This window comes from Aquila chrysaetos, chromosome 3 (assembly GCF_900496995.4).
Source record: "Aquila chrysaetos chrysaetos chromosome 3, bAquChr1.4, whole genome shotgun sequence".
Lineage (NCBI taxonomy): Eukaryota > Metazoa > Chordata > Aves > Accipitriformes > Accipitridae > Aquila > Aquila chrysaetos.
In genome coordinates this window covers 51,789,473-51,814,861 of record NC_044006.1, presented here as the reverse complement: position 1 = coordinate 51,814,861, position 25,389 = coordinate 51,789,473, and the positions used below count along the sequence as shown (strand labels likewise).

General features: G+C 40.0%; 1 protein-coding gene and 1 non-coding gene across 3 annotated transcripts in view; one reads left to right on the top strand and one right to left on the bottom strand.

Annotated features, from left to right (window-relative positions):
• Window positions 1–74, bottom strand: TRNAN-GUU. Its single transcript has one exon. It is a non-coding gene; the product is annotated as a tRNA-Asn (tRNA).
• Window positions 75–9,695: 9,621 nt separating this feature from the next.
• CASD1 (CAS1 domain containing 1) overlaps window positions 9,696–25,389 on the top strand; it is a 34,756-nt gene continuing 19,062 nt past the window's right edge. The window contains exons 1-5 of one of the 2 annotated variants that reach the window (XM_030007736.2): window positions 9,696–10,063; window positions 19,493–19,589; window positions 20,293–20,413; window positions 21,937–21,981; window positions 24,278–24,340. In XM_030007736.2, the coding sequence (XP_029863596.1) occupies window positions 9,931–10,063; window positions 19,493–19,589; window positions 20,293–20,413; window positions 21,937–21,981; window positions 24,278–24,340 (459 nt within the window). In that variant the 5' untranslated portion in view covers window positions 9,696–9,930. The remainder of the gene's footprint in view (window positions 10,064–19,492; window positions 19,590–20,292; window positions 20,414–21,936; window positions 21,982–24,277; window positions 24,341–25,389) is intronic. The other variant, XM_030007737.2, reaches the window with a different exon arrangement.

Genomic DNA, 25,389 nt, shown 5'->3' with positions numbered 1-25,389 from the left:
CGTCCCTGGGTGGGCTCGAACCACCAACCTTTCGGTTAACAGCCGAACGCGCTAACCGATTGCGCCACAGAGACTCTGCAGTTACAGTGATCTTCGCAATAAAAAATAATTTTCCTTCCTAAAATAAAATTACCTTCCTAAAAACATTGATTCCAAGTAGCAGAAGTACACTGCACTAAATCCTACTATATTCTAGAATCTTTCAAGCTGAAAAAAATTGACAATACAATGTTTCATTGTAGTTGATTATTTCATATAGGATCTAAGTAATTCAGCGTTTAAATGCAAAAACTACTCAACAGCACCTGCAAATTCCAGTAAGAAATTGCAATGGAAAATAAATAAGATGATTGTTCTTATTGGAGAAATTATATTGGGTGGCAGATTCTCCCTATTAGCAGTGAGAAAAGAACCCTCCTCCAAAGTCATGAACTCTCACTATCAGAATCAACAGATAGGGATATTTTCCTCCCTGACCTCATTCAAGCATGCCCAGTTCCACCAAATTTCATACTTATTTAAAGAAACTTGGGAAATTAGCATAACTCGAAAGATCCGGAGTTACATCAATGTCAGCAAGAAATGACCTTCCTGAGATATCTTTATAAAAACTGTCTTCTTCCATTTCTAATACAGCTTGGTTTTCGCTCCTAAAAGAATATTACAGAATCAAGTGTATAACTATCAGTTGCTTGGAAAAATCAGAGCTGACAAGACATTTAATAATTTCAAAAAAGTGTATTTTTGCACTGGCATCCATAACAGTCAATTATAATTTTTCATTCACAAATAAATCTTCTCATGCTTTGACTTTTCCATTTTAGCTTTTGTCCCATAAACTAGTCACACCTTCCCATTGTTATATTCGCTTTTAAGTTATAAATTCCATAGCTTGTTCATAGCTGGTGCCACAGTGAAATACGTGCCACTTTCACAATCACCCAGTTTCATTGCCTGAAATGTTGCTGGTTATGCAACAGCAGCTGAGAACATGAAGGGAATGCTGCTGAATGAGGACAGCTTAAAAGTTGCTTTGTGGAGCTGAGGTATTCTTGGTGGCCAGACGAAGGAATTGCTGTGCATCCTCCCTCCAACAGCATTTAATAACCTAGTCAAGTATTTGCCAGTCGACATAGATATATTTAATGTTTTACTTTCTATTTTGGAGAGGTTCTGAAACACTAAACTGCACAAAATAGTGACAATCATACATGAGTGAAAACATGTTGGTTAGCTTTGGGGTCTGAAACCCGGTGGAACATTCTTCCAGTTTCTCATAGGCAGTAGGAGATGTCACTTCATTCATCAGTAATACTTCCATTATTCTTATTTTCTATTTAGCCAAATGTCCTTTGTGACATTGAACTGTGCCTCTGTCCAGTCTCAAGGACCACAGGATTTAGTTTCCCATCCCAGTGTTTTCCTATCAACTAGGATATTTTCCTATCCCAGTGTTCCAGGCATTATTGCAGGCAATAATAGCTGCTTCACTTCTCACCTTCTTTTGTAATAGAAAAGCTTTGCCTTCTGGTTCCAATTTTTTACCCACCTTCAACTCTCAAAATGTCACTCCTTCCTTATACTCCTTTTATGCTTGTGAACATTGTTTTGCAAGGAAATCCAACTTTCCTCATTATCTGAGCCTCTTCATTATGCTCTTTTGATAATTTTCTAGGTTTTGCCTGCTTTCCTTTACTCTTTTCCTTGCTGTGTTTTGCTCTGTATTGATTGCTGACCCCATTACAGACTCCAGGCTTTGAAAACTGAACAGTATCAATAAACAAAAGTCATAAACAAAGCTGTAAGAGTAGGTGCTGTGCAAGCACAGAGCAAAAAAGTTTCCTCCTAGAGAAGAACCAAGAGTGAAGCCTACTTAAACAGTGCTAGCAGACAAGCAGCCATGTGAAAAGACTGTTAAAGAGCTTTTAATAGAACTTCTAATATCTTATAAATTATATTTAAGAAGTTACATCTTTAGGCCTAAGCTATTTCAAAACAATATCACGGGAAATAGAAACAAAGCAGTGGGGAATTTGAGCACAAGAAACCCCCAGATTTGTTTCAGTAGCACAAAGTATAAAGATTAGGCTAATGACTAGATCTAGTTGGCCTAGAGACAGGATGAAAAGTCAGTTATATTTTCCTGTTAGATTTGTAGTAATGCAGCTTTATATTAGTGATTAGCTATTAAACCCTAGAAGGGATGGGCACTCAGGCATTGCTCGTTGAAGTGCCTTGCAAGCAAGTTCCATTCCTTCCCTCAAACGCAAAAGCCAGGCTGCAGCCTCTGTCCATCACAATGGGTGTTTGAGGCATTATCTCTGTCCAGTGTCTCACAGAATCCCATGCTCGTTCAGATGTTTGCACTTCAAGATGCACTGAATTTTTAATCTCCTACAGCTCATCATCTGAATCTTGGGCAAGACTTATCCTTAACAGCTGGACCACCTACTAGTATTTTTTTAATATTTCTTTAGCTAGTGTTCTTTAACATTTTACAATGTAGAAACAATCAGTACTAAGTTGTTTTCCCTTCCATTACATTTATAAATATATTCTGCCTATGTATTTCTTTCATGCAATCTTTTATTACATTATTTTGGTTCATTTGCTATATTCCCTACTTAGTATCTTCTGCAAAGTTCTTCCTGGAACTTCCTTGCCTCTCAGCTTCACAGCAGGGTAATAAATAAGTGAAAACCAACTCTCACTCACACAGGTACCTGGCCTTTTTATCAGAGTACATCTACCTAACATTTGTGACAAAGTTGACCGTTGAAGCAGGGTATGTTTTAGCCGCACACTAAGTATAAGCTGCCTGAGACTTTGACATAGGACTTTTCGAACTCAAGGCTAAGTATTTTTTAATGGACCAGTATCAGACAGACTACTAATGTACTGCACAGAATGTTAATGATGATTACTGTCAATGATTTTTTACTAGATACCACACTGATAAAAGTGGAAATGATGTTGTCTCTCTCTCTGTTTTAAAGAGAACATAGTAATTACAGGATGGCATCTCTATTGCTGGCAGCCAGAAGAGAAGGCTTCTAATGCTCCAGGAATGTGACACAGCTTGGGCAGTGGCTGTGTAGGATTCCAAAGTCCAAAGATTTTATTTATTATAAAGAATTCTGAATTTTAAAGAGACACATCTGGGAGCATAAGGGGGAAACAGGAAGAGAAACAATGTGAAAATGAAGTGTTGATGAAAAAAGAATTACTCGGTTTGACAAGGAACTAACAGTGACTGCCATTTCTCTCAACCAGGATTCAAGAAAAGAGAGGGAGGAAATAGAAAAAAATAGTACCTGCATAGCAAGAAACTCATCTAAATTGAAATTGAAAATTCTTAACCCATTACATTGATGAATACAAAGCTTTGAGGATAAGAATCTAAGCAGCTGAAAGAAAAATAGGTTTGCATTAATGAGCTGTGCAGAGTCCCAGTTGGGACTCAAGACTGCATAGCTACACAGTGATGACCAGGCCCCACGATGCAGAAAGGTGCAGCCTCTTGACTGTCCTTAATGGAAGGAAATGGATGACTTAAACATTTGCAATCTGCCTGTTTCCCTTCCCTGTCTCCATCCCTCCAATCCACCTCTATTTCAGATCCAGAGAAACCTGAAATGAAAACACAATTAAGCCTCATGTTATAGAGCTGCAGATTTATTCATCTCTTAGTGATAAAGCTAAATATAGCCTTTTACATGTGATTTCAAAACTACTTCACTTAATACCAGCTTGACTTTAGTACAGCCTATTGAGGAACCATTTTTATAACTGTTACAAAATCAGAAATCTGTAAAGGCAGTAGTAGAATTTCCAAGATCTTACAGGTTTGGTGGCATATTTGTTTTGGTATTTGGCTGAGACAGTACTCAGGGTACACTGCTTGACTGAACAAGTCCACTTAGAAAAAAACTTCTTACTCTCTGTACTCCCTCTTCATTAATGTAATCAAATATTTGCAATAGATGGCTACCATGCATGCACATGACACATGGAAACTTGATGCTTACGAAAAGATTGATCGCCATTATGAGGCTGAAAACTCAGCAATTAAAATGTCTGATGCCATCTTTTGGCAAGTACACAAAAGCTGCTGAAGCAAAAGCTGCACTACTGAAAATATTACTCTGCCCAGGAATTTGTTGGAGATAGATAGCTTTATTTCTGGAATTATGATATGACCAGAGAAATCTGACAATGCTGCACAAATTAAATTAAGATTTGATATGGTTTGGGGTATGGCAGATCCTACTGATTAATTATTCAACACTTAACCTCTAAGGTAATGTAGGGAATAGTCCAGCTAGTATATAACAAGCAGTATGTTCCTTATGAACATATGAACATTTTCCTTCTGGAACTTACAGATTAGAGGCAAGTCATAATTTTTCTTCCAGCTCTGGTGCCTATATTCCTTGCTATATATACTTGTGAAAAATTAATTCCACTCCTATAAGCATATAAAAATTCTAAAGGGAGAATATCACATGAGAATGCCATAGTATTCCTCTGACTGAGAATGTTTAAATATCAGCTCTCTGTAAGAGCTGACTTTATACTATAGTAGTCACTTCGTCTGTTCTTACATGCTTAACAGTCCTTAGGATTGCCTTGTGCCTTTGGCTGAGGACAGCAGATCTAACTCCAGAAACTACACATGGCTGTAATGTTGAAAACAGGAAAAATCAAGAGAAGTAGATCTACTGTGAACTAAGCTTATCAGCAAACTCACGCGTGCATGCCAGCTTTGACCCATGTATCATGAAATGGAGTGGTTTGGACCACTTAAAGAATCACCTCCAACGGTATTAGCAAAAATGATTTAATAGGAATTTATATAAAAGCGCAACTTCACAGAATTCAATGGCAAGGTTCACTCTATTACTTAATAAATACATGGATGAAGTGTGCACAGGAAAATTAATGTAGAATCCAACTAGAATTATGTATACAGAAACCATCGATGCAAAAGTTTAAGACAGAAACATACAAAGGAAAATTGGGTTAGAATTGATTTTTCATGATTGGTACAGAGATGGAATTTGTAAAAAAGTAGGGGAGACCCTCCTGTTGAGTCATGAGGTTCAGAGAAGACCCCTTGCTTTCTAAACTCCTGTGAGAGTCTAGGTGCGGCTGGATCAACTCCTAGTCTCAGACTCAGGCAACGGTTTTTATCTAAAGGGATTATGAGTATAATAGCAGCCTGAGATTCATTCACAGCTGAATAAAGTTCATGACAGTAATTTATGTATAGATTTGAAAAGCAGTATTTGTAATATACTTGCTATAGAATATTCAGGTTAGTACACACATATGCACAAAGACACTAAGACATATACATACAAGCAAGTCAAAGACCTATACCTGTTAAAAATTCCCCTCAAGTTCAGTGAAACTATTCACATCAAATGCTTCAGCATTTTTCTCAACGGGCAAAGGGTTGAGCCTCCAGGAGCAAAGAGTATCAGCCCAGATCCCGTTAGCATCTGGTGTCAGACCTCCAATCTTTGCAAATCGAAGAGTTTGCAATCTCTGAGAGGCATCCCACTCAGAGGGAGATGCTGGTTGCATCCCGCTGTGGTCCAGGAGAGCTCAAAGGGTCTCACTTAGTACTGCTGTTTATAGGTTCATGAGATGATTGGCTTTAGTCATCAGCAAATTACTGGGATTCTAGCAGCACTGGTGCCATTTCACATGAGTTACGATTCAGATAAGGAAGGCTCCAAGGCTGTCAGAGAGTGACTTAAGATTCAGATACGGGATGCTCCAAGGCTGTCAGAGAATTACTTAAGATTCAGATACGGGATGCTCCAAGGCTGTCAGGAGAGGACTGAGATATGTCCCAAGGTTGTCAGGAAATGACTAATTATCCCTACTCCCATCCCCAGCCTCTCCCAGGCAACAGAGGTCCTTGGTATGGTCAGTGCAGCTCCCTGTCTTAGCCATGCAAGAGTTCCTGGTACGGTCAAGGGACGCTTAACCACCCAACTCATTACACTTAGGCTCAGGCCTAGCAAGACTTCCCAAGTTCGTAGATCAGCCCAGAGAGAGGGAAGAAATGCACCACCACACCATGGCGCAAAGTTCTTCTTCCATTTACACTGAGCCTGCCAAGCAAAGTCAGGAAGCAGCAAAGGAAGAATTCTCTCACCTAAATTATACCTGTGTAAATGACATCTGCCCAATTTAAACTTACTGTCTAAATTTAACAGAGAGTTGCCACTCCTGATGGTAAGTCATCCAGCTTATTCTAATTTATGAGCAAATTACCAGCACCTTACTTGCACCAGTTCTACAGAGTGAGGTCAGTGATTAGTTTAAACTCGATTGGTTCACTGTAAGTAGGTGGAGTTAAGTGAGACGAACCCCATCTTTCCTGATTGCTTTATTGTATTGACACATAGGGCAAATAATTCAGCCAAAATCCACAGTACACATTTTTAGCTTCTGTCATTAGTGACCATACATAACACCAGAGCCTCTTATGAAAATAATGAATTCAGTTAAGCCAAGGCTAAATCTGTAGAAAACAGAAATGTGAAATCCCTCCTGAGGCTTTTTACTCTCAATATTCATAGACATTATCCCATGCACACAGTAGTGTCACATCTCCTCTGCCTCTCAAAGGAACCACTTCTCTGCTCACTGGGTCTTCTCTCTGTGGCTGCTCTAGGTGTTCCCCTCCCACTGACGGCCTTTGGTGCTTCCAGCAGAGCAAGCAGAAAGCCAACGTGAAGCTTTAGCATTTGCAAACCAAAAGCTGAGGTCTGACTGGTCAGAAGAGCCAGCAGACTTTTGGTTTACTTCCAGCACACTAAGTTTACCAGCAGACAGGAAAATAAAGTAGGTATACAATTTACAAAGCTGCTTCTAGCTAATAATAGTTCATGTCTGGAGTTGGTTTCACAGGCTACTTAGCAATCCTTACTCAGCCTTTTACATCAGGCCTTTTATATATAGTGGTTTTGGTGTGAATTACTTAGGTATATGTAATGATGCCAAATTCAATTAGCTAGTGAAAAAAAGGAGGTACTTGTAAGAAGCAAGGCCGCACGCATGCAAACCACTTCCTAACTCATGGCACTTCAGCCAAAAGCTTCTGACTGAAATGAGAGAGATCTCTCTTGTTGAACACCTAAGCAATGTCTCCAAAGGACCAATGAAGCAAAAGCAGATGCCTTGCTCACATTCATGTAAATATTTAATATACACAGGTGTATTGCCTTGATTAAGATATTCAACCTGCAACAGTATCAGTATGCATTTGTACAGTCCTAAAATAATGGAGATGTAATCCACACACGGAGTGTTCAGGCATCGCTGAAGGCCAGTGTTAGTGCTTCAGGGCAAATGGGGATGGCGCGGGACTTCCAGCAGCAGATCTGAAAGAGCCCTCCAAAGGCTGTGGGACAGTTACTATTTCTGAATGTTGTAATTTTCTGAGATATCTATAAACAAAAGTATGGTTATTTTGATAACTTTTTAATTTCTGCTGTGGTTTCGTAGGAAGAAGCTGATTTAATTGAAGATCCCTGAAATTCTCCAGAGAGGCTATCTTGCAGTAGAGAACTGAATTATTTTTTAATTTTGTGAGAAAAAGTTACATTTCCCTGCTCAAGGATTGCAGCCATCCTAACTGAGAAGCTGAGTCAACACTCCGGGAGCTCCAGTTGAATCTATGCTGCTTATGGTAACAGCATTAATTAGAGTAAGTTTTGAGGAGCTACACCCACAGTCACAAACGCACCTTGCAGACTTGCAACATAGTCAGCAAACTTAACACAGTTATTGCAGAATGAGACAGGCTGAAGTATGTTTTGGTTGGATGAAAAGTCTTACTTGTTCATGAATAAATGTTACAAAAACAAATTAAGAAGAGTATCTGTGGTCCTCAAAGACTGTTAAGAATCATTAATGAGCAACAATGCAAAAGGCTACAAAAAATATTCTAGTGAATACTTTCAGAGAAGCTGTTAAAAAATGTTGAAGTTTCTTCTTAAAGTGTAAAATGCAGCTGTCACTTGAACATATGTGAAATGAGGACAAAGAAAGCTAAGCACTAGCAGGAATATTTTAACAAATAATAAAGTTTGTTCACAGTGAGAACGCTTTGAAAATTCTTGGCTTTTTGAATGATGCATGACCAAAAAATAATACACGAATGGGATTTTTTTATTTATTGAACAGAAGAATCCATACTATGACCAGGTTTGGGGGGGAGGGGGAGGGTTGTTTGTTTTGTTGGTTTTTTTAAGGAAAAAATAACGCTGTAACTACAAATCTGTACACTTGGGAGTTTACCTGGTACCTTTTTTCCTCTTTCCCTGAGAGAATGAACCTGAACACTTTAAAATAGTAAAGTGTTTTTATTATTTAAAAACATTGATGGGAAAGTGAATGAATTAACAGAATATAGATATTATGTTGGCAGATAGTGAAGACTTTGATTGGATGGAAGTGGGATATACCTTGAATATATAGTAACAGTACATATCAGAATACTTGGAACTCAAATTTTGTATGTACATTACATCATGTTTGCATAATGCATTAAGTTCTTCTGTTTTTCAGATAATATTTGAAAATAAAACTTTGCTTACAGTGTGTAGACTTCCTGGTTTTGTTTCAAATGTTTCACATCTTTTTTTTTTTTTCCCCCAATCTTTTTTTTTTCACGTACTATTAAATGAATAATGAAATTCAGTGATTTCCAGAACTTCCAGAATAGTATTTTTTTGATGAGAGGGAAATGGAAGGATGGTGAAATGAAAACCAGACTTTTTTAGTGTTCCATATCCAGATAACTGATGATTATTATTTACCCGCTCAGTTAAAAAAAAATATTTTCCATTCATTTTTTTGGCCAGTCCTCATGAAAAGAGCTCTGCTGGATCTGAGGGAGAATATCTGTCAAGCATCGTAAGTACTTCATCACGAACCCGAGGCCTGACGACTGCTCACCGTTTAGTTCCCATATTTATGCGAATGCATACTGAACACTTTCCCTGAGTTTTATGTTTGTTTATATACGGTCACTTTATTTTGTGGAAACGTGTTCCCTGTGACCGCCTGCGCTGCTCCGGGCCTGGCTGGTTAGGCGGGCAGCTTCTCACCAGCACCTCCGGTGAGGGCCAGGCCTCGGAGGGCAGATTTGCCACCCTGCACCTTCCCCCAGGTACGAGTCAAGTAGCTGCCTGTGGAGAACAGGGCTTCCCTTTGCTGAGATTTCAGCATTTCGCTCGCAACACGCACCTTCTTCTCCCCCCCCCCATAAACCCAGGTAAATCTGTGAACGTGGTTCAGCTTCCTTGTACAGTGTTATCCACCTCGAGAGGGAGTGAACGTCTCCCAGCCTGGGCTGACCACTTCCCTGTCAGTTGACGAGCGACAAGTGTTTAAAAATCGCAATGCTTGGGGAAAAAGCCAGCACTGCCCGGTGCCGGCAGTCACGCACGGCGTCAGGCACAGCACCTCGCCCAGGTACACCTTCCTGGCGCCCAGTCCCAACGACCCCACGGCGAGGAGCGAGGCGCCGGGGGCCAGCAAGGTCCCCGCCTCGCAGCCGCCCCGCGCCTCCGCCCCCTCAGCCGCGGGCCTCGGACCAAGCCCGGGGGGATCCACCGCAGCCCCACGCCCGCCGCGGGGGCCCGCTGCGCCGAGCCGGCCGCCGCGGGGCGGGGAGCCGACCGCTGGGGCCGCCCGCTGGCGGCCGAGGGGAAGCGGCGGCGCCGGGAGGGCGGCGGCGGCGGCGGCTCCGCCCCGGCCGCGGGGTGTCGAGCCCCTCTCCGCCGCGCCGGTGGGGACGGCGGCAGCCGGCGGCGGCGGGGTCTGCCTTCGCCGCCAGCGGGGACCCAGTGCTGCCCCGCTGCGCCCGCCCGCTCCATCGCACGCTGTTGTCATGGAGGAGCCAAGATGGCGGCCCTGGCCTACACGGGGGGCAAGCGGGAGATCAACTACTACTTCAGCGTGAGGAGCGCCAAGGTGCTGGCGCTGGGCGCCGTCCTGCTCCTCACCGCCTGCCACGCCGCCTCCCGCCGCTACCGAGGTGAGGGGGCGGCCGCGGGCGCTCCGCGGGGGGCCGCGGCTGGCAGGCAGCGGGAGGCGGAGCCCCGGCGGAGCCCGGGGACCTCGGCCGTGCAGGGAGGGCGGCGGTTCCGCCGCCCGGGGCAGCCGCGGCGGGGCCGAGGCGCGGCGGGGGCGACGCGCGTACCCCTGCCCCGGAGAGCAGGGGCGGCGAGGGCAGCGCGGCGTGGCAGCTCGCTGGCCGCTGCGGGAGGCGAGCCTGGGGACAGCGGCGGCGGGGACCCGGCGGCGCGGCTCCCCCGTCGCGGGGCCCGGCCGGCGGGGCCCGGCCTCGGGGTCGCCGCAGGCATCCCACCGGCCGGGCGAGGCCCCGCGGCTCGGGCGTGCGTGACTCGCGGGGTCTGTGGCGGTGCGATGTTTTTGCTGCGAGCAGAGCCCAGCTCTCGGGGCCTTGCCTGCGGCGTGTATAGCAGCTGAACGGCTGCAGGTGAGGTCGCAGGAGTAGAGGGTGACTTCTCCCCTGTGACTTGTTCCCGTGCAGGATAATTAGTGACCTTTACCTGGCAATTAGTGATTAAAATCTTAATTGGTACAAGACTTGGTGCATGTTCTTTCACTGTTTGCACCGTTGCCTCAAACATAACAAAACCCAGCCTCTTTGGTGGGCGAAGCAAGAGGAAGAGTTGTTTGGTTTCACGTGTTGTTAGCGGCTGTGGACTAGCCAGTAACCCCGATCTGGAGAGCGTAGCTGGTGAACGTGACGGGGCTGCACACGGGTGCGCGCCGGTTACCGGGGTGCTGGGAGCTTTGCTGATCCCTCTTTTTTCGGGTTGTTTTGGCCCTGAAGCTGTGAATCTTGGCATGATCTGTAAATGCTAATGGAACTGCTAAAGGGAAATATTTTCTTGTTTCCAATTCACGCTAAAAAATGTAGTATGTTTTTTTGTGGGTAAACCAGAAAGGTGATCCAAAGAGAGATTGCTGCGGCTCTGTTTATTGCAGGACACCTAGTGTTGCTGTATTCTAACACTTGCTGCCAGCATCTGCAGAAGACAAGGCTGAGGCAGTTTATTGTGGAAATGGGAAAGGGGCTAGGGATCTTTATGGATACAGTTCCCTAGATTCACCCCCTGGCTCGCATGTCAGTAAGTCTGATAAACTGACTAGTACTAAGCTGCAAGACATGGAGGCATTTACTGAATTCTAGAGGAGCTGAAGCATGAAGTAATTGAACTTGCCTGTTGTGCGGTGTTCCTTAAGGCACAAATCAGCTACAAAACTAGATGGAAGGAGGGTGGCAAATGTGATGCTTTTTTAAAGAGGGATTGCAGGACTGGCCTGAGAAAACAGGGACTGCCATATCAAGCAGATTACAAGAAAACTGGAATATGGATATATACGATATATTATGGGAGAGTTAATGAGAGGGGTGAGTCACAAATTGCAAAATGGTGAGACTCTGCAGGCCTTTATGTAAGTTGATATGGTCTGTATGGGTTTTTCACAAAGCTTTCAACAAGTTCCTTCACCTAAGGCTTTTAGTTTCTTGAAGCTGTTATAGGGTAAGAGAGAGGCTTTCCCATAACTTTAAAGGATAGGATGTAGAGTGAGAGTGAATACAGAGTTACAAGTTTGGGCTCCTTTGAACAAATAACTTTCGAAAGACAAATGGTTTAGAAAAGGAGGGTGGAGCATTTATAGCAGACAAAAGTTTACAGAATAGATAAAAGCAGAGAGGTGCTTGAGAGATGTTCTGCAACCCTTCAGTGATCTCAAACATCTGAATTTCAGCAGATGTCAGAGCTAAATGGCACCTTGCTTATTGTCAGTGGTGTTGGTCACCCCCACTTAGTAGTGGTATAATAGAGCTTGGAAAATGTGTAAAAAAGAGCAACGCAAATGACAGAACAGTAAACCAGCTCCTGTACAAAAAGTAATGAAATAGATTACAATTCTGTAGCCTGGACAGAAAATTATTAGCTTGGTAATGGTCTCAAATATTACGAATTATTGGGGGAAGGTAAAATCATTGTGATTGTGTCATAACACAGAAAGTATCAACTGAAAAATGAAATTAGCAGGCAATACATTTAAAATGATAAGAAGAAAGCCCTTTTTTTTCCATACAAGACATTTTGAAACATGTTGCCAATATTTTATACCAAAAATGCCCCAAAAAGGGTTATTCTGATTTTCAGAGGGTGGATGAGGTGGGGCTGCAAACATGCTGCACTTCTGGCTCAAAGTTGCCAGGCTGTGAAAGCTGGGCTGTGCCAAGGAAGGGATTGCTCTGTGTTTGTCGTGCTTTTATACTTTGTCTATGAGCATCTGTCGTTAGCTGCTGTCAGGAAGAGGAGAGCAGGCAAGACCAACTTTTTCAGGTGAACATATGTTCTGTCACAGTGGGGCAAACAAGAAATTTCACAATGAATTAACCACCCATGTGGGTACTGTCTCGCTTTCATAGATGTCCAGGAATATGGAGGAAATGAAAGAGAGCTGCATATGAACAAAAAGTGGTGAAATCTGTTTTGTGGGAGGGATGAGGTGTCCCGCCCCCCCCCCCCCCCCAAAAAAAAAAATTTTGGTCTTTAATATCTGAAGAAACTGATGACCTAAAGTTTGCATAAGTTGAAACAGCAATTGCCTGAATAACAGAGAAAATGAGATAGAAATTAGACATGTCATTCACGGAGTTAGACGTGCCTGATGATACATACATGCCCTACAGGACACCAGGATCTTGTAAAAGGTGGCAAAGACCACAGTTGTCTTTGAAGAAAAATTATGTGGTAAGTCAAAATACTTTGTTATTTCATGTCCTCTATTATTCACAAAATCAGACTTTTACCACAGAAGCACATTGACAGCGTTGAGACCTCTAGCCTGTCCTACTGCAGTTTTTCCCTTGGACAGTTCAGCCAGAAGGAAAAAGCCACAAAAAATCTATATAACTGGACAGAGAATGGTACATGTGAAGAAGGTTTGTCAGTCAATCCTTCTTTCTGTGGGACAAGCATGGGTACACAAAGACTGCTTGAGAGATAGTTATTTTTAAAACTTTTTTTTTTTTTTTTTTTTGAGGAAGACATTCTAAAAGTAATAAAGGCACGTAAAGGCTGCTTCTTTCATACCTTTTCCTTTTTCTCACTATCCCTGGTTAGGAGTGAAAGTATTAATACATAGATATTCTATGTTTTCAGTGTGTCTGTACTTTCAAGATTCCAACTGAGTGGCAATTGGATGCTTTAACTTTTTGGTAGTTAGCCTAGTTTCTTTCGCTTGATTTAGAAACACATGTTTGTGCAGATTGCCATCTATTTTTCTTCTCCCATTGCGATATTGAAAAGTTCACAAGGCATGAATTAAAGTTAAGAGTATACGTATGTTTTATACATAAGTGCTTGTTTTTATCTTGGCTTCCTTTGGGAGCTTTTGGATGATTGAGACTTTAGTTAGAACTCCTTTGTTTTGCCTGATTGTCTTTACATGAAGGTTTTGCCTGATTGTCTTTACATGTAAAGGTTTCAGCTAATTTTGGCCTTAGTCACGCAAATACATATTATAGATAGGAGCAGCCCAGTGCACGTCCCAGTAAAACTTGCCTGTATAAAAGTTACTTGCATGAAAAAATGCTGGACTGGGGTTGTGGAAAGTCAAATTCAATATCAGGGAGACTATCCTATTTAGGGGTCACCTACATTTTTTGCAAAACTTGAAGTGAATTAAGAGAAGTTAAGGACTGTCTTTAACTTGCATACAGCTTCTGTGAAGAGCTAAGTGGACTAAATGTTTATATACTATCCAGTGAAGTTAGTGCTGTGCATTTGTTAGTTATTATCATATTTCAAAAGTACAGTCCTAAACCTTGTTGGAAATAAGTTTTTACTTAAAATTTTGCGTTCTTAAACTCAGTCAGCACTGATAGATACTGCTTAAAACTACATTTTTATTTTGAATAATAGAGAACAATTGAATTTCCATTTCTTCGAAATAGTGTGCTCTTTAGACAAAGCATTGTGAAATATAGACTGGTTTGGCTCTGAATGAAGACTTTGAGATTTCACAATTTCAATGGAAAAACCATGATTTTAAGGAATGATGAATTAGAATAATAAGCATAATAAAATTTAGAGAAATTATACTCTTTGTCTAACTACACTGTAGTGTATCTAAGTGCAACATTTGATAAAAATAAAAGGTAGTATGTTGGAAGGATAATTTACACAAAGCACAAAGGAAGAGCTTGAAAAGAATGGTCTGTGTTTTGTGTATAGAATGGCACTTAGATTTCTTTTTCACAGGTTTGGGGTTGGGTTTTTTTTGTGGTGGTTTATTTTTTTTTCTTTTAAGGTCTCATTAACGGTTAAGAAGAAGGTGTGGTATATTAAAATGAGAGTGGTTCTTTGACTGCTGTATATTTCATCTCATAAGGAAGACTTGGGCATTTCTGGAGGCACTGTCTTGTTTGTAACCTCCAGTTTACTCTCTTGGCTGCTGTTTCAGTTTTGTTTTATTCTCCTCCCTCATCTTCCACCCAAAACTTCTACTATTACGTTTAAAGAAAGACATCAGACATAAGTAGTGCTCCTAACAAGTTTCAGGAGCTTTCTAATATTGCTTGGGGAAATAGTAAGATACTCAGTATCTGGAGGTGGGAAAGAAGGCATAACTCCTTGGCCTAAAATGTCTATGTTTAAAATGTGTATAATGTGTGATGTTTGGAATGTTATTTCAGTAAACATACTGTAGGATGGAGGATTGTTTTATTTATGAGTAATTGATGGGAGTGCCATGGAGTGCAGAGCTACCAGGCTTGGGTCATGAACTCAAGATGTGGAACATGCTCTCCTGTGAAGAATTAGTAAACTGAGATTCTTCAGTCTTGAAAACTTGATTAAGGAATAATTGGTAGTGGTCTACAAATCATGATAGACAGAAGTTCAAACTGTCTTTTCCTATGTGTCATGGTTTAACCCCAGCCAGTAACTAGGCACCAGGCAGCCGCTCGCTCATTCCCCCCACACCCAGTGAGATGGGGAAGAGAATCAGAAAAAAAAGTAAAATTTTGTGGGTTGAGTTAAGAATAGTTTAATAGAACAGAAAGGAAGAAAAAAAATAATGATAATAATAATAAAATGACAGTAATAATAATAAAAGAATTGGAATATACAAAACAAGTGATGCACAATGCAGTTGTTCACCCCTCGCTGACTGATGCCCAGTTAGTTCCTAAGCAGCAATCCGCACCCAGGCCAACTGCCCCGAGTTTATATACTGGACATGACATCACATGGTATGGAATATCCCTTTGGCCAGTTTGGGTCAGCTGTCCTGGCTGCGTCCCCTCCCAACTTCTTGTGCCCCTCCAGCCTTCTTGCTGGCTGGGCATGAGAAGCTGAAAAATCCTTGACTTAGTCTAAACACTACTTAGCAGCAACTGAAAACATCAGTGTGTTATCAACATTCTTCTCATACTGAACCCAAAACATAGCACTATACCAGCTACTAGGAAGAAAGTTAACTCTATCCCGGCCAAAACCAGGACACTATGGAAGACCTAAGTGCCAAGTAAATCTAGTAGAAACCGTATTTAAAAGAAAGGCAGGTGATTCTTCAATCAGCAGCAGTGGATATGGAAAACTCTTGTGGAAGCATGCTGTGGATGCTAAAAATTTGAAGAGAAGACTGCATGACTTTGTCAGAAAGAAATCTGTGGAAGGTTCTACAGAATATGCAGAAACCACGTCCAGCTCAGGAAGTCCCTGGACTAAACATAGTTGAAAAAATATTAGACAAGACCATAATGTTTACTTGCCCTCTTCTTTTTCATCCCAGAGCATCTGCTTATGGCCCCTGTTGAAGGCAGAATACCAGACTAGACTGACCATTGGTCTGACTGTGAATAACTGTCCTTATTTTCTTATGCATCTTCCTCAGCAAGTTAGTGGATTTCAGAGGGATTCTAATTAGTAGTGGGTTTTCTTTTACATAGTTCACTCTTACATCGCTCTGATATAGCTCCTGATTTTCATCATCTGCATAGCAGAGGGTTTTGTAGCAGTAGCTGTAATAACTGGTAAGTCACCTATTCTTACAATCTAATCACAAGCAACATGAGTTTGATTATGTTTTTCGTTATTTCTGACAGTTTCTTTTTATGCAACTTACTCAAAATGATAGTTCACGTAAATGTGTATGTTTCAGAATCAAGGAAATTATTTTGCTTGAAAGCCAAAGTATAAAACCAGGGGTTTATTTGAAATTATTAAGAAAAACTGAAACTATGGTCATTTTGAATTTATGATTTCTACTAGAAAGATACCTGTCTAGCAAATCTGAGCTATGCCAACATATTTAAAAAGTAGGTAAAGATTCAGCTTTCCATGTCATCTGCTGTGTTCTGAGCTACTTCTGCAGAAGTTTTGGCAGCAGGATTGTCAGCTGTCTTATAAGTAGCAATGGTTGAAAGAGGAGCAGAAAGGCATTGATAATCTGCTTCTGCAAGATCTTTAATCTGTTCAGAAATGGCGCAGTACTGAATAATGAAACAGGCACAGACTGGGGAAAAAAAAAAGATGATGTTGCTGACCTGGAGTGACCTGCACTGGTTGAAAAATAGGAGAGTTACAGAGACTACTTTTCTGGAAACCTTTTGAGTTCAGCCTACATCTATGGTCTTAGCATACTTTCATGAGAGCTCCTTTAAATGTTCAGAAGCATGTGGCCCTCTGTGTCTGGCCATTTGCCATATCCCATTGCTGCTGTGCAGTAGTTAATCAGTTTGACATGGACAGTGCATGTGCATTGCGATTAGGAAGGAAGTGTCAATTTGATTTGTGGTATCTCAAGGATTTGCTTGAGAGGTTACTGGTCAATTTGAAGGAATTCCTGAACTACCCTGTGGTGACAAATAGACTTTTATTGATGATAAAAATAGGAGCGTATTACCATATGTGTATATTTTATTTAAATTTTAAACACATTTTTCTTCCATGTGTCAAGATCTGCCTGACCAAGAGCTCCCAAAACTGAGAGATAAAGAGTAAAGAATGACAGTTTTAATAAAGCCAGTTTATCTTGTGTGTTAGGGGTATGTCATGTGGGTTGCTCATGGAGAACCAACCCAAACCCAGAGCTATGACTCTGAGATGTTTATTCAGACCTTTTTCAAGACTGTTGTAATTCTTCATGTTATTCCAGCTATTTTAGTAGTCACAATGCAATAGCAGTGGTAAGTAATTGAAATTCCAGGAGAGAAAATAAGTTTGGTTGTTAGAGTTCATTTTGAAATGAGGGAATGAGGAAGCCATAGGTCATGGTAAATACTACTACTTGACTGTGTTACTGCTGAGTTTGCTTGGATAAACGAGTCAAGGAGTAACAATTACAATACAGTATGTTCTGCAAAGTACATTGCCTTTTTCTGATTTTCATGAAAACAGGTAGGAGGAGTTTCAGGGAGGAAGGTAGGGATAGAAGATGTCTTCAGCTGCCACCTCTTCCTTCCTCCAAGCTAATTTTATATTGCTTTTCAAGAAGCAGCATGCGTGAGCTGCATTGTCTATACTTGTGTATCTGAAATGTTCTTCATGCATCCTAAGTAGGTATGAGAGCTAGAGTTTTGAAGTAAGAGAGGACTAAGAGGTTTGGGTGTCAGCTATACTTCAAACATGTTTTGTTTAATGCTTTTTGTAGCGTTTTCCCAGTTTCATAGATGGGAACCTTTTGTTTTTCTGGGTGGATTGTGAAGAAACAGGCAGCTGAGTATCAGTTCACGAATTAGAGTAGCAACATCATCGCCAATGTTAATGGAAGAGTTATCTGGAAACATCTGTGATCATGCAGGATTATAGAGATCCTAGTTCCATATTTGTTGGAAATACAGATATGTTTCCATCATCCAACTAATTATTAATGTTTTCTGAAGTTTATTACCCATAGGTCTAAAATGTTTATAGAAAAATTGTTTCAATATAGATGCTATTGTCATTCTTCCCACTATTAGGAAATCATGGAAATAAGTAGTTTTCCCACTTATCCTATGTCCTTCTCAAAAAAAAAAAAAAAAAAAAGGCGCCAAAAAAAAGAGTTGATTCAGTGCATATGAGAATTAGTTACTTTTCACTGTGATCTTAGGACCGTAACTTAGAATATGTTTTCTTATCAGAATGTTACACAGAATGTCTTTCTTTATCTGGTATACCTTTTTTTAAATTATTTTTTTTTATTGATTGGACTGTGGTCTTAAGGAATCCTTTGTTTAAGCACAAGGGAAGAGATACGATGGCTCTGTCTCTTTTTCCTAAAAGCTTTACTGTAGTACTGATCTTTGAGGACTGTGAGCTTGGGTATCAGTAGACATCAGTGGTACCTTGTAAATTCCCATTCCTACAGACTCAGACTTCACACAACTTGCATCTCTTTCTGTTCACCTCGTCTAATTTGCAGTTCTAGATAAAGCTTCAGATTTTCTCGTAATAGTTGAAGTAGAAAGTCTGTCCCATTATAACGTGTGGCTCCCAACAGCCCTGAAAAGAAGTACACAGAAAATGTCCTATTCTTTAGAATTAGTGCAAGTTTTGTTGGAGTAAAAGAGTAGTCCTCTGTTGAGTTTAATGAAGTCAAGGTTTCACAGAAGGTGTTAAGTACGGGCTGTGGTACGTTGTTTCTGCACAAGCTAACACAGGTAGCTGCCATTTCATTCACCACTGTTTCCCCATTTGTCAGTGCTCTGAAATGCCAAGTATGACAAAAATGTTGGAGGGCAACTTCTCTTGCAGTGAATTGTGTTCGGTTGTGTTCAGTTGTAAGGCAGCAGAATCTGACATGGAGTTTGCTGGAAGATAACAGTCACTGATTTCATAACTGGGGTATTTTATTTATATGAACTTAAGTGACCTGAAACATCACCACCAATTCTCGTGTAAATGTTTTTTGGTTTGCATATTAACCCAGCCTGTAATTTCACTGATTCTAAGGCGTCTGCTATGTCTTAAGCAAGGACATGTAATAGACTTTCTTGCAAATCTCATGTTGAGATTCATGTTCCACACAAGATGCTGTGTATGGTGATTCTGTGTAGAAGATTGTTACATTGAACTGTTCTTTAATTTCATGTAAGTGTATTCTGGATAGCAGATAGCACAGTGGATTGGCATCTTTTGGTGGAAGTGCCATTCTAGGTCACAACATCTTTCTGACAGCAGAAATGAGATCACTAAAATTTTGTGGATAGAGTAGTGATTTACAGAGAGGTGTGGTATAGTAAGTGAGAAGGCAATTTGCAGAAAACTTGTGCAAGGTATTTTTGCAATAAGTTAGATTGGTTTACTACTATTGATTGTTTCGATTCCTGTGTTTCAAATATTGTCAATTTTTTTTAATAGCAATGGGGCTAGGTTTTAACTTTCATGTGTCTGAATTCTAATCTTAATATAACATTTTAAAGGTGGCGATACATGTGAGTATCTTCTGTCCAGTGGGAGATTTCTTGGAGAAAAAGTATGGCAACCCCACAGTTGTATGATGCATAAGTATAAAAATAGGTAAGGAAACGCATGTCTTCTGTTCATCTGCCTAGAAAGGAGAGTCGTTGACTGCAGCTGTAGTAATTGCAATGTCACCTATTTTTCACTTTATAGCTGATTCTTTAGGCTTTCAAAAATATGCAACATTTATCAGAAGGAAGTCTTTTTCTTGTGCATTATCTGTGTGTCTACAGTGTTTACCATAGGTGTATTTATGTATAAAAATACAAATAAATGTTGGTGATAATAGTACTGATACGTGTTATGGAGAGCCACAAGATACTGCAAGAGACTGCGTAGCTTCATATCTCACTCTCAGATTGCTGACAGGGAAAATACTGACCTTATGTGTAGAATTGCAAGTAAAAAAATCCCACATAAAATTACCAATCACTTTTTTTTTCACCTACTAGTAAGAGAACTTTATTTTTTAGGATTATGTTGTATATTACCATTTTGAAACTACTATGTTTGTAGCACCACAGAATAGGAAAGTCTGCTTGGTGATTTGCCTAATTGTATTAGCAGGGGAGTTCATTTTAATTTCTATGCAACTTACACTAAACTTTTTATTAATTCAGCATGTTCAAAAAAAGATTTACCATTCCTTAGAGCTGGATATAATGCTTAGAATTATCTATATTGCTCTGTAGATTTTCTAAAGACTTCTTCGTAAAACACAGATTTCCTGTAACATGAATGTTGCTGTTTTGTTTTACAGTGAAGCAAAAAATTGCCTCATAGACAAACATATTGTGTTTATAGGAGATTCTAGAATTCGACAGCTGTTCTATTCATTTATAAAACTCATAAATCCTCAAGTCAAAGAAGAAGGAAATAAGGTGAGTTAGTTTATTTTGAGGATGTTTCTGTTTCTTTCTTCCTAATTTACCTCATAACTCTTCTCTAAACATCAAAAAAGTAAGAAATTATACCATTTGCTGGCCTTGCCATCAGGAAGAACCACAGAAAGGTCTTTTGGAGAACAAGATTAGACCAAGATAATTATTTGGGTACAGATGAGATGATTGGGAATCTGAGAAGTGAACTAGGAAGCTCAAGAGAAAGTTTGTGGCAGTCTGGGAATAAAATAATGAAGCTGACTTGTCCCATAGCAATTTACACTTCATATTTGGTTTCTTGATGAGAAAATGATTGCTCCTTTGTGTGTTTTTAAATAGTCATAATCTGTGGGTTATAATTTGTCACTTTAAATGTCAGTTAAATTGCTGATCTAATCTGTTCATAAAAATCCTTGGGGCAATGACAGATTTCCAGGTCTAACTTGAAGCTGAAACTAAAAATAGCTTCTGGTCTTACCTTCCTTTTGATTGCTGCAGAAGAGCTGTCTGAATTTTATAAGGTGAAGAATGTAAACTGCAGCTTGCTCAGTAGAAGCAGTAAGAAAGGACTTAGCTGTATCATTTGTTGAACAGAATATTCATTTCTTTTGCTATATCATGCTCCTTAGGCATATCCGTTCGTGGATGTATGTACATATGTGAGGGAGAAGACACATTTAATTTTCAACTGTATATCAGATTTGTCAATTATTTAGTAATTCTGTCATTTAGAAGTGCAAGCTGGCAGCTTGTCCAGCAGACAGCATGCAGTCACTTTCACTTGTCAAAACAAGATGTTTGATCGAATAACTCTGATTTTCCTAGTCTGTTGGTTAGGTCACAGTTGCTGCCCAAAAGTAGTGGTGAGATGATAGAGTACTATAATTGATTTTGAGTAGAGAGGTGTCTTTTGTCAAGTATTTATGAAATCAAGATCTCCATTTGTGGAAGAGAAATAAGCTTGTTCTTTTGGACCAGGATTGAAAACAATACTGTATTTAGTAATATTTTAAAGGAGGATTGTGTATGCAGTATCTGACTGCTTCCTTTCTGATTTCTTACAGTCTCACTCAGCAAATTTAATAATGCATTCCAGACTTGCCCGAGATTATTTTCTTTTATTCTTTAATTAAAACTGTCAGTTGTTTTGTGCAAAGAAGATGGGCAGATGAAAAGGAAGGCTAGGGCAAAGGAAGTGTAAGAAAAGAAAGATAAAAAAAGTCTAAGTTTTTCTCATTTTGGAAGGCTAAATTTAGGAAAATATTTTATACCTTTGCAACAGTGAACAGAAAGCATTTCAGACTTGTTTTCTTCCAGGAAAAATAACCCTTTCTGTGAGTAGCTTGTTTTTCAAGAAAGTAACATAAGCATTTTGCATGAGTACACTGACAAGTTTATACAAGAAAAATCCTTTCTACTAAAGATAAACCTTTGGGTGAGAGCAAATTAACATATGAATGTATATATTTTTGTTTCATTCTGAAAGTTTGTCTTTTGTTTTATTGTTTTGTTTTTTTTGACAGCATGGAAATATCCCCTTTGAAGATAAATCTGCTTCAATTAAAGTGGTAAGGTTTTATCTAGCATTAAATTGCAAGTCATAATCATATTATTATTTCATACAATGTAATCCAAATTGCAGTCAAAGCTGGATTTTTCAAATTTCCACAATTGTTGTAAAAGTAAAAAAAAGCTTTAGACCATTAACATTCTTTACAAATTTTCCACAAAATATATCAGAGTGTATCTTAAAGTATTATGTTTTGAATAAGATTCTTCGAGAGACTTTGGCTTTGAGTACTTGTATTCTGTGTTAGCTTTGGACATAAGCTCTGGAAGTGTGTATAATTTTTCTTTTTGTCAGATCTTATAATTTGACCTTCCTAAGAATAGCTTTTGCCAGGAAGTTTACTCTTCCACTGCTGTAAGAATATGTATCTGGGGCTAACTTACTTGCAGTGGTAATTGTCATAATTGCCACTGAGCTCTCTATGCTATCCCAACAAGTATTCCTTGCACTGTTTTCACATGGAGAAATAACCACATTGTTGATTATAATGTGGATACTTAAAAAAAGAAAACAAAGTACTTGAGGGTAGGTTTTATGAAGGACTCTGTTCTCCTCTGCCCTGGCAATGGAAATGGTGTCCTCAATAGCTTTCTTTGCTTCCCATGACAGCTGTCAGCAGCGCTGGGATTCTGCTAGTCATGCATTTGTTTATGCCCTGGAGACAACTCATTCTCTGTTCATGAAAACCAAAGAAGCAGTGTGTTTGCTGAGTTGTCTGCAAGCGAGTTTTCAGTACCTGTTTGTGTACGTGGTTAAGATTTAGGCTACAGAATAACATTTTAGGGTGTGAGCCCATGGCAATTTAAGCCTATGCTGTCATGCTCTGTTGCCCTTCACAGTATGTTCCTGTGTTTGCGCTGTAACTAACGCTGGTACAGCTGTGGAATGGGCTGTTTTAGGAGTTGATTCAGCCAAAAAATTACCTTGTAGGATTCCTTTTTGGTCACGTCTGGTGTGGCTCATCATATGGTTATCTGAGTGCTGGAAGAGGGGGGGGTAGAACACCAGGCAGGACAAAGGGGCCGATGCAGTGTGATTTATGACGGCGTAGCCTGACACAGAACTGCATCTTCAAAACTCCTTGAGCCTTGGTAGGTGTCTAACCACCAAGATATGAGAGGGCAGGTTTGGGCTTTTGGGACATGCCTAGGTAGTTAAGAATATATTCCTAGTCTGCTGCTTCCTTGTTTTGATGCTGTATTGCTGTTGATATTACTGGCATGGTAGCTGAACTTTCACATTCAGAATGTCTGTGACCCAGTAATCTAAATGTGGAAATACTTGACTAACAAAAGAGAAAGTCACTGGGAACAAATGGAGAGTTTAATTTTGCCCTTTCTAGTTATCATACTGATCCTTCTGTCCTTCAGCCACTGCAGAGGGCTATGTGATCACTCACACCTGCCAAACAGTTAATTGACAGTACTCAAGTGAACTACCAAAATCTTTAGGTCTGTGCCAGTGGAAGATAGAGATTTCCTCTCTGCTGGTAGTGTTTCTGCATTCCGCATTATAAAGTTTCCTCACAATACTTTCTGCATATGTAATCCCCACCATTTCACTTTAATATGTATTTGTAGTCTACTCAGTAGTTCTGCACCTGAGGAGTAACTAGATGATAGGAAGTCATGGCTCTACCTGAGACACATAATAGCACTAGGCAAAGTCTAGACTGTCCTTCTAGCTGAAGGTTGGGCACTACTCCTGACATCAAAAAAAATGTCAGTAGGTAATGCATTTAATGGCCATCGCACTATTAGATTTAAACAGCTGATAACTTATGAAGTTGTAAAGTAAATTGTTAGGTTTTCTTTTTGTTTGAAAATTATGATCAATTATATTAAGTTCTGGAACAAAGAAAACCTTTTGGTAAAAACTGTGGGAAATAGAGCAAAAAGTAAGTTCTAATAAATAAGTTATAGATGTGAGCTTGGTTTTATCCCTGGTCACATTGGAAACCCAAGGACATCCCATTTGGCAGAAACTAAAAAATTGCCTTCTTGGTGAAATCCCAACTCCTGAACTACAAATGAAAACTTCTTTTTTCATGGGGCAAAGTTTTGTGTTGGGTTTTTTTTTTCCCCCCTGTTTCTTTTCTTTCTTCTTCTTTCTGTTTTCCATGCTAGAGTGAGATGTCAGGCTTTTCATGCTAACTATAAAGGAAATCTCACTTTGAGCCTAGTGTTTTTCCTTCACAGTTGAATTTATGGCAATTAGTTTGGTTTTTTGAATTTTTGTTATTAGTCTACTGCTCATCATTAAGCTTACAGAGTAAATCTGCATTTATTTTGCAGGATTTCCTGTGGTATCCAGAAGTTAATGGCTCTATGAGGCAACGTATCAAATCTTGGACTGAGGTTTGTCTTAAAAAACTGTTTATTTTAGGAAAATAGAGCATCTGACTGAGGACTCCTACCTTTCTTTTTTTCATACACACAAGTGTAATTACTAGGAGTCCAGCAACTGCAGCATATCGCATACATTCAGTTAGTTATGTACCAGAGACCTGAAATTTGACATCAGAATAATGAAAGGAGGATGTTTACTGGTGTATATGTTTCTGGGCATCTCCTCGTCTCCCCAGGATGGCTTCCCTTGGGCCAAAAAAACCCCAAACCAAACCAGAAAAAAACTATTTCCTAGGAGCAGGTTGATTCATCCTATTAAGAGCTGAAAGGATTTCACTCTGATTTGGTGTTTTGCTTCCTCTGTGTCTGCGATGGCTCCACCTTCATGTGACCAAACATTTTTGATCCTTATGCGTCCCTTCCAACTTGAGATATGCTATGATTCTATATTTACGTTAATTTGAGTGTTCCAAACTGAAGGACAAAGGCAATTTGGAAAGTCAAGAATGCCTTGATTTTTTCTGTTTTTTCAATATTTCCCTGAAGTTACATAGTAATTTTACATTACAGTTATGATACAGTTTGTCATGTTATTCAGCATAAAATTATGTGTGTAATTCTGATAAGGAGTAATATGTTTACAGGTTGGCAACTAAATTTTTCGTGCTTCTTCCTTTGTTGACCTTTAAATAGCCTGGAGTTATTTAGTAAAGTCCCCCGGTGATTCTTCTGCTACCCTGTTGGTCATTCTTGCACAACACCTTCCATAAAGATAGTGAAAGTTATCATTTGCTTTTCTGTGATTACTACAAAAAAATGAGAGCTGCTAAACCCTTGCTCTGCCAAGGCAAAACTTGTACTGAGGTGGTCAGCACTGTTTGTTTCCTTGTACTCTTCTGTTTGAGTACATATTCTGTTCCTTGTCCTAGACGTAACTTTCAGACCCCTGGGGCAGCAACTTTCTGTTCTGTCATGTCAGTACAACAGCTCAAAGAGATGTTTGACAATGCTGAGAGACACTGAGGGAAAAAGTACTTCAGTAGTGTGATCTACAGTTT